Source organism: Homalodisca vitripennis, chromosome 4 (genome assembly GCF_021130785.1).
Source record: "Homalodisca vitripennis isolate AUS2020 chromosome 4, UT_GWSS_2.1, whole genome shotgun sequence".
In the NCBI taxonomy this organism is placed as follows: Eukaryota; Metazoa; Arthropoda; class Insecta; order Hemiptera; family Cicadellidae; genus Homalodisca; species Homalodisca vitripennis.
In genome coordinates, this window is record NC_060210.1 from 54,900,805 (window position 1) to 54,911,357 (window position 10,553).

General features: G+C 35.8%; 1 protein-coding gene across 1 annotated transcript; it reads left to right on the forward strand.

Annotated features, from left to right (window-relative positions):
• The first annotated feature begins 2,768 nt into the window (after positions 1-2,768).
• LOC124361025 lies at positions 2,769-6,659 on the forward strand. Its single transcript, XM_046815062.1, has one exon. It carries the CDS (start codon positions 2,769-2,771, stop codon positions 6,657-6,659), a length of 3,891 nt encoding a protein of 1,296 aa, XP_046671018.1.
• The last annotated feature ends 3,894 nt before the right edge of the window (positions 6,660-10,553 follow it).

Here is a 10,553-nt window from a genome sequence, read left to right on the forward strand (position 1 = left end):
CTTCTGCCATGTAAACCGTAGATGTTGATCAAAGTCCATTTCAACTAAACGTATGATGTAAATAGTTCTAAGTGCAGACTTAGGTTTGGTGTTTTCACTTGCTTCTCGTATTATAAGGTATTACTTCTGACATGTAAATCATAAATGTTGGGGGTCCGTTTGGTTTAATAATGGGAATATCTAATGTCCCTCATTGACCGAAATGAACATTTGAATATCAGTCCATTGTGTTAAAAAGTAGGATAGTCAGGCAAGACTTGGCTTTGTGCCAAGCAAACAAAATGAAAGTGACTTTTAGACTAAGCCTACCAAATATCATGTTTCTTCTGGCTTTGCGGGTGTACCTAGGCCTATTATAGCCCAAAACAATGATAGAATTTGACAAACATACTTACTCGCTACAACCAATTACAGTTGAAAGGTGTAGTAGAAACCTTTTAGTTCTAAAATCAGTGTATTAAGATCTTAATATAAACAAACAAATATTCATCCTTACACAATTATTAATTTTAAGGTTATGTTAGTCACAATATTTGCTGACATTTTACTGTGATTTATTTCACAATGATGGACGTTTGGAGCCCTTTCTCCGTCTTCCACTGGTATCACTGGTTTTAATTATAAATTTATAAAAATGCAACATACGGCTGCAAAATTATAACTACGAAACAATAACACATTAAGCTGAAACAACAGTAAAACGTTAAACTCTAAGAAGTACAGTCACGTGACTTGAATCCTGTTCTGAATTAGATGTAGCGTTGTGTAACAACAGTTTTCTCGCTTCTCTAGAACAATCAACTAGCAATAAATGTATTTAAATGTAGGGCCAATTGTAAGTAAGGTTAGAAATGTAATTTACACATACCGTATTGAAGTGTGCTGAGGCAACAAGCCAATTCAGTATATTATTTTTTTGTATCTTGTACTTGGCCCAGGTGGAGGGAGGTAATGTTTGCTCTCTGTTCACTACCAGATACATTGACTACCAACTATCTCGTGTGACTGGAGTCCAGACTGCTATAGGTAAACAAGGCGGTCTGATTAAGAACACAAAAAAGTAAGTAATATCTTTGATATTACACGTGAATTCATCGACGAATTTGTAAGCATAGTTGCGTGTTGCCAATGGCGCAATGTAGCTGATACACAATTATTACAAGATAATCGAATCTAGCAATGTCGAGCGTAGTTCTGCTTAGATGGATGACCGTTAAGTGAATCTGTCCTTATGAGGTGCTCGTCTTTCCATAAGACATAACTCTATCCTAACCATGTGAGGGCTGGTAAATTATTGTACTTACCCTGTACTTATCCTGCCTGCATAACTTCTTGTACAAACGTCGTATATCTTATGTAAAGCAGTTATTTATATCATTACAAAAGATTTAGTTAAAACGCGTGAATGTTATCCTGTTCGTTAGTGTTTTATGATCAGCAGATGACGTGAGAGACACACTGTAAACAAAAGTAAACACTTATTAATTAATCTTTTATAAACGAAAATATCCTTAAGAAATAAAGCTACTCACTCAACCGCACTGGTGAATCAATCGCAAGAGAGCAATCAGTAAATGAGCTCCGTCACAGAGAAGTTTAGCTCTTACTAACTTAGTTCTGCGAGGGTATTTTTTTGTGGGTATTTTGAATTTTTACAATAATCCTTACTGACTTTGTGGGATTTGCATTTGACTGATGTATTGACGGGATCTACTGGGAACAACAAGCAAAAATATTCTTCTATATATATAAAAATGAATGTTTGTATGTTTGTCCTTTATGGAATCGTGAACTATTGGACCTATTGGACCGATCATGATGAAAATTTGTACGTATATGTATTTTTCCACGGAGAAGGTTTATATGCTATGCCCATTGATGTTATCCCTTTCCCGATTCAGGATTCCGCCCCACTGGTTACAGAAATACCCATAAGAAATGCATTGCAGCAAACATATGTTAACGTCTTTTCAAATTTTTAATCAGCTGTTCTTTGTATATTATAAAATATAGAGCTGTCAAATTATTTAAAATGTAAGTACAATTAAATAGTTATGAAGGATTAATATTAATAATATTAATAAAGTTAGAAAGCATCTATCCGTGTGTGAACAGCCGGTTCAATTGGATCGGATACATTATGTGATTCGGAGTGCTGATTAACATCTTATAAATTCAAACGCATTTTTTACGTTGTTCCCGTACAATTATGCCTCCAAAGCGACAAGCAATTGGTCGATCTACACCTCAAGCTCGGAAGAAAAGAGCAATACGAGCCTCAGAATCAGACGAGCAACGAGTATTAAAGGCTGGAAAATATTCGAGTACATGCCGCTGAAACCCGTTCGAAGGAATCATCTGAACAACGAAAATTGAGGTTGGAAACTAATCGAATACGTACTACTCAGGCCCGTTCGTCTGAGACAACTGAACAACGGGAAAGAAGGCTGCAAAATATTAGAATAAGCAACGTTCGATCAAGACGAACGTTGCACATTGATTTAAATCTTGCTGCATTCTATTATGATAGTAATAATGATTACAGTCTTCATCCAAGTGTCGTCATTGGAAAAATGGATAAAATTTGTATGTATTGTGGCGCCCTTAAATTTAAGAATGAAACACCAGGAATGTGCTGTGCCAATGGAAAAGTTATACTGCCAGAATTACATCCACCACCCGAACCACTATCAACGTTGTTATCAGGTGTTACACGTGAATCGAAGCATTTCTTGGAAAATATTCGCAAATACAATTCATGTTTTCAAATGACATCGTTCGGTGCAACTAACATCGTGCGTGAAAATTACATGCCAACATTTAGAGTGCAAGGGCAAATTTATCATCGTGCCGGATCGCTGCTACCATTGCCGGACGCAGATCACAAGTTTCTTCAAATTTATTTCATGGCAAACAGTCATGAACAAATTGAACAACGATGTCATTACAATGCAGGCACTAAACGAGAAATCGTGGCTGCGTTACAAGCCTTTTTCGATCAACACAATGAATTAGTTCAGTTGTTTAAAACCGCCATTCAACAAATGCCAGCCGATGACTACGCAGTTGTAATTCGAGCAGATAAAAGACCCGTTGGCCAATACGAAAGACAATTTAATGCACCAACAGTTGATGAAGTGGCGATTGTGATAGTTGGCGAAGAATTCGAATCACGCGACATAATTCTTCATCGCAGAAGTGGTGACGTTCAACGAGTCTCCGAAACTCATCGTTCATACGACGGATTACAGTATCCGATTCTGTTTTGGCGAGGAGAAGATGGATATCATTTAAACATCAAAATGAGAAATCCACAAACAGACGAGGAAACGAATAAGAAAGTCAGTGCTATGAATTATTATTCGTATCGATTGATGATTCGTCAAGACGCTGAGAACCACATACTAAAATGTCGACAATTGTTCCATCAATACATTGTCGACATGTACGCGAAGATTGAAACCGAACGACTCTTATATATTCGATTGAATCAAACCAAGTTGCGGTCTGAAGAGTACATCCATTTACGAGACGCAATCGTTAATGATGGTAACAAGAATCCAAACGAATTAGGAAGAATGGTCATATTACCATCGACATTCCCGGAAAGTCCACGGTACATGCATGAATATGCACAAGATGCGATAACATACGTTCGCGCATACGGTCGTCCAGATTTGTTCATCACATTTACATGCAATCCTACGTGGGATGAAATTAATGAACTTCTGTTAGCTGGACAATCATCTTCGGACCGCCATGACATTACCGCACGCGTATTTAAACAAAAATTGAAATCTTTCATGGATTTTATTATCAAGCATCGTGTTTTTGGAGAGGTACGCTGTTGGATGTATTCCATTGAATGGCAGAAAAGAGGATTGCCACATGCACATATTTTGATTTGGTTAGTCAATAAAATTACGCCAAATCAAGTTGACCAAATCATCTCAGCAGAAATACCAGATAAAGACATTGATTCAAACTTATTCGACGTCGTTACCAAAAATATGATTCATGGTCCATGTGGCGCATTTAATAACAATTCACCATGCATGTCTGATGGGAAATGCACGAAACGATACCCAAGAAACTTGGTTTCTGAGACCATTACTGGCAATGACGGATACCCACTGTATCGTCGACGATCAGTTGAAGATGGCGGCAAATCCATCGTTCTGAAAGTACGAAACGTTAATGTCGAAGTCGATAATCGTTGGGTTGTTCCATATTCACCATTGCTCTCAAAGACCTTCAAAGCACACATTAATGTTGAGTATTGCAATTCAGTAAAGTCGATTAAATACATTTGCAAGTATGTCAACAAAGGAAGTGACATGGCAGTCTTCGGAGTAGGGAATGTAGCGGCACCGCTCGATGAAATCAACCAATACCAACTTGGACGCTACATTAGCAGCAATGAAGCAGTATGGCGCATCTTATCATTTCCAATCCATGAACGACATCCAACAGTAGTACATTTGGCAGTGCATCTCGAGAATGGACAACGCGTGTACTTCACAACAGATAATGTACGTGCAAGAGCATTGGTTCCACCGGCAACAACTTTAACTGCATTTTACTCATTGTGCCAAGATGATCATTTTGCAAAGACTCTACTTTATTCTGAGGTACCGAAATTCTACACGTGGAATGCATCGGCTAAAAAGTTTCAACGTCGCAAACAAGGTAAAGTAGTTGAAGGACATCCCAATTTGTATTCCAGTGACGCATTGGGTCGTCTGTACACTGTTCACCCGAACAATACCGAATGTTTCTATTTGCGATTGCTGTTAATCAATGTACGTGGACCGATGTCCTTCCAAGATTTAAGGACAGTCAACGGTCAGTTATGCGCCACTTATCATCAAGCTTGCCAGAAACTAAATCTTCTTGAAAATGATGCCCATTGGGACACTGCACTCGCTGATGCATCGAATACTGCTCGACCACAGCAAATACGTACGTTATTTGCTATCATTTTAACAACCTGTTTCCCATGTAATCCAAACGATCTTTGGGAAAAATACAAGGACAACATGAGTGAAGACATTCTACATCGTTTGCGCATTGCGAATCAAAATTCGGACATTCAATTCACTCCAAACGTGTATAATGAGGCATTGATTTTGATTGAAGATATATGTTTGGCAATTACTAACAAGGCACTGGTGCAACTGGGAATGCCTGATCCAAACCGACCAGCGAACAACCTTTTCGATCGTGATTTGCAACGAGAAACACACTTTGATACTGTCGAATTGGGGAAATTTGTTCAGATAAATCTTCCGCAGTTGATTCCAGAACAACGCATTGCGTATGACAAATTTATGCGTGCCATTACAGAACAGAGTGGTGGACTATTTTTCCTAGATGCGCCTGGTGGTACAGGGAAGACTTTTCTTCTTTCACTCATTCTGGCAACCATACGATCACATAATATTGCACTGGCCATTGCATCATCTGGAATTGCGGCAACTCTTTTGGATGGTGGCCGAACAGTGCATTCAGCATTGAAACTGCCGTTGAATTTGCAAAACACTGAGACACCAACATGCAACATCAGTAAAAACTCTGGAATGGGCAAATTACTCCAAACGTGTCAAATTATCATATGGGACGAATGTACAATGTCTCACAAGAAAGCATTGGAAGCAATTGATCGTACACTGCGAGATTTGAGAGGAAATGAACAGATCTTTGGTGGCGCACTCATTTTATTGTCTGGTGATTTTCGACAAACGCTGCCGGTTATACCACGTTCAACACCCGCTGACGAACTTAATGCATGTCTCAAATCATCAGTTTTATGGCGCCATATACAGAAATTGATTTTGAAAACCAACATGCGTGTACAACTACAACAGGATGCATCGGCTGAAAATTTTGCAAAACAATTGATGGATATTGGAAATGGGCGAGTGCAAATTGATGAATCTACGCAATGTATCACCTTGCCAGCAAACTTCTGTAAGATCACAAAAAGCATAGATGAATTGGTGCAAAAAGTTTTTCCAAACATTGCACAAAGCTACAAAAATCTTCAGTGGCTCAGTACGCGTGCTATATTAGCAGCCAAAAATATCGATGTCAATACCATTAACTTCAATATTCAGAATGGAATACCTGGCGAAACAACAATATATAAGTCCATCGATACTGTGGTGAATCAAGACGAAGTTATCAACTATCCAACTGAATTTTTGAATTCGCTTGATTTGCCAGGCATGCCACCGCACGTTCTTATATTGAAAATTGGCGTACCCATCATTCTTCTTCGAAACATAAATCCACCACGACTTTGTAACGGAACCAGACTCTCAGTCAAGAAAATGATGAACAATGTTATCGAGGCAACAATTTTGACTGGAAAATTCAAAGGTGAAGACGTACTGTTACCACGTATCCCAATGATCCCAACAAATATGCCATTCGAATTTAAACGTTTGCAGTTTCCGGTGCGACTCACTTTCGCAATAACTATCAACAAAGCACAAGGACAATCGTTGCAAGTATGTGGATTGAATTTGGAGAATCCATGCTTCTCACGTGGGCAGCTCTATGTGGCTTGCTCACGCGTTGGAAAACCTTCTGATTTATTTGTTTACGCACCAGATGGAAAAACAAGAAATATTGTGTATCCCACAGCCCTTCAATAAATATCGAATTTAATCGAAACGCTGCAATGTCACAATTTTTTCGGAATGAACAAAATCAATAAGGTGACTCAAAATGAATTGTATATGTGTGTATTGAATATTTCCTTCAAATTTATTGAATATTTCCTTCAAATTTATTTTAGTTGGTGGCGTAGCAACGCGCGCAGGGTAAGCTAGTACTCTATAAAATCAAAATGGGTTTATGTATGTTATTGTATGTATTGATCTAAAATCTTAACCAATTCCAAAGCGTACTGCAAATCTATCGTGTATAATATTTATAGAATAAAAATGCATTATTTCTTACTATTTATTCACTCTTTTAACAAAAGGAGAGGCCGATCTACTTTTAGCCCTGTTCTGCCTACCTTTTTCTAGTGCCTAAGCGAGGATGTTATGAAATAGGTGGGGGTTTACCTGGTTCAGTGTACACAGTTAACAGTAACGATTATAACTGCTGCGGTCACGTGTAGTCACGAAAAACAACTATTTATTCCGGTATACCCAAATCTGTACAGAGTATGCCTGTGTTCCGGAAAAAATGTGAAATGGTTTCTTTTAAACAAAGAATACTATTCTATTAATGCTTCCTTATCTGACAGGAATGTAGTGTAATTAAGTTAGTGTAGTATATTAATTTAGTTATGTTAGTTCTGACGTTTGTTATGCAATTTTATTGTCAATGACAAATACACGATTTCATTTGATAGTATTTGAACCAGTATTATGAGCATCTCTAACTCAGATGCAAAGTTAAAAGTCTTAGATCTTCTATGAAACCCAATACTTTACTACTACAAAATGTTTTATGTTCTTCATTGCATATGAAATAATAATTATTACTTTATACTTTTTAAATTTCAATTTTATAATCAACATAAACTCAAACTCATATTTTTACGCCTGGAGCGTAAATTCACTTACTCTCCTCGTTTCTTTAAATCCTATCGTTTTAGTATCTTCCCAATTTTGGGTTTTCATATTCTTATTACACTGAACTGAATTACACTGGTATAAACGTATTACGGTATAAGGTTTTCAATTCTCTTACTAGTTTTACAGTTACAACTTTGAAAAATGGACAATTAATGCTACTTTGAAATATTAATGACTACAAATTAAATCAACGCAAGCAAAGCAGTGGAACACAACCGGAGCCTTCTACGTCGCCTTTTCTTTCTGTCATTTAATTACAAAAAAACAAGTCTGTTCCTTGATAAAGCTGCTTCTTTAGACACCACGAAAACAATCATTTTTGTTACTTGTTATGTTCTTGCAATGTATATTATATGGTACTTATGTACTACACGGAGGCCACTCTGTTCCTATCTACTACTTGTTGTTACGTAATATGAGTAGGTCAATACATACGTAGTGTTATAAATAGAAAAATTTAAAGTTAACCTTTATGAGCGCTCACTGGATCTGAGCTTGAATCACGAGGGATATATTGGTCATTCGCCGGACGTGCGGTACCACCGAGGCCCATTGCGCGACCTGGAACGAGATCTGAGGTCGGCAAAGTAAAGATCGGAATAGGCCCAAAGTGTGGGCTTCGGTGTCTACATATTTCTGGGGGAAAAAAAGAAAAACACCCCTCGAGATAGTACCCAAATTTAACTTCAGATCACGTGAACGCTCGTCAAGGTTAATTTTAACTTTGGTACTACTAGTAACATATTTATAACCTAATCTAAACCTACTTATATCACGTAATAACAAGTAGTGGTTAGAGGCAATGTGGTTTCAGTATAACACCAAAGTACCAATTATATTTCAAGAAACACATCACAAGATTTCATCAGAATGAAATTATGTTAAAACGTATATTCAGAATAGATACAATAACAACGGCTATTTTCTAAAAAAGCTACAACATTTAAAAATGATACTAAATCGTGTGTTTCAGGAATATAACTTCCTTTTCGTGAATTTCTTATTAAAGACCATACATTTTCTCTTATTATAACTCTTAAATATCATATACTACCACACCTTGCTAACAGAAACTTCACTGCACTTATTTTCTCTATTTCAGACTCAAGTGTTTGTATAGTATACATAAGGCCAAAGAGTCAATCTAGTAAATAAGCGTGCGGCAAAGATTTGAACGCCCTGCTTTCGTTTGATGTATTATAAAAGCTCAGGTGAAAAGGTGTTCCTGGAAAACTTGTATTTTTAGTTGCTAATCTCATTCAGCTGCGACTGTGAAAGGGTTAAGATAAATCTTTATTACTTTAACTTTTAACTTTTAAAATATTTGTTTGGTTAACCTAAAATTAACCAAATAATAACTGGATATTTAACTTATGACCAACAACGCATTTACTTTTATGTAAATTTCGAAAATATGCAATCGGATTAACAGTAACTCCATCAAAAAATTAAATTACCAGGCATTACATTTGTAAGAATCTTAAGTAACCTAAAGTAAGTGTAGTGCTATTTTGACGCGGGGTTAGAGCATAATATAAATTAGATACATGTTTCACTTTTAAATCTACAACATAAAAACAGATTAGTGATATTAAGTTTAATAAACCTTATATGCTTAAAACTCGTTTCAATCCCTAGTAACATGTATTCATATAATATGTAAAGTTTACATAATTCATAGGAACACTAACATATTATTTTAACACCTTGACTGTGGCTTTGTACTGAGTGATTTAAGTAGTCCAACACCACAGCAAGCGCTCTATGGCGACTGTCGTATTCAAAATGTTTATTCTCTGTAGCAGTAAGAAGCAACTACCAATAATGTTAGTTTGAGATTCTAAACTGCAATATAAACATAATAATTTCCCACAACATTGGAAAAATCTTTTTCTATCCTTCAAGCATGTGACAGTACTAACACGTGTAACATGAATATCCCAAAGTATACAGAATAATGTAACAGTGGCGGCGTGTAGAACTTTACTACGTAATCACTGATATGAAATCTAATTTAATAAAACACCCTGAATGTATCATGTAGGATATATCAAGATGTGTCGAGAAAGGTTTTAGACATAGATTAAATAAAGCATTTATAAAATAATGAATTCTATGATGTGTCTTATCAATGACAGCTTCTTTTTTATATACTTACCTGTCTATCGCAGGGAAACACAAGAATGAAATGAGCCTGAGGTGATATAAAATATTTTGTATCGACTTACCTCAACTTTGCATACTACATACATTTTTACGAGCAACATACTCTTAGCTGTATTGTCTAATTTATCCATAGTTATTTAATTTGTAATAAGATTTATAAAAAGGATTTGATTCACATACATGTTGCCTTTATGTATAAATAAATAGTAGTCGAGATAGTTTTTAAATAGTGGTTGCATCAATATTTGTGGATGTGCTGATTGTATAAAATGAAATTGAAAAATGAAACATTCTTTATTTATACAGGCAAAGTTAGAGCCACGTGGCCCTCTCTTACACTTAACCTACGACAACGTAAAATTTAAAACATTAAATAAATATTATCTTAAGAATAAAACAAAAAAAAATGATAATAAAATTAAGAAATATTTACATTTAAACAATTTGGTTAAATTAATGTAATATTTTACCGTGTTATAATTGAAATTTAACACGTTAATAAATTTACTACTTCTGTTATTCTTAAAACATAGAAAATAAAATTATACTTTCAGATACCAAAACAAAAAAACCACACACAGTTGTGGTTGTTTAAGTATATCACAACTGGAAAAGTATTAAGTAGTTCAAATATTTGTTAATATGAACTAGTTTGAAAATGTACAACATACATGTTTTCCTTTCAACCACAAGTATTCCCCTATTACTAATCCTTACGTATGAATTCTCCTGTGTTTTTTAAAGATTTTACCATCAGCCAACGTAAACGTTTGGAACACATTCTTGTAGATA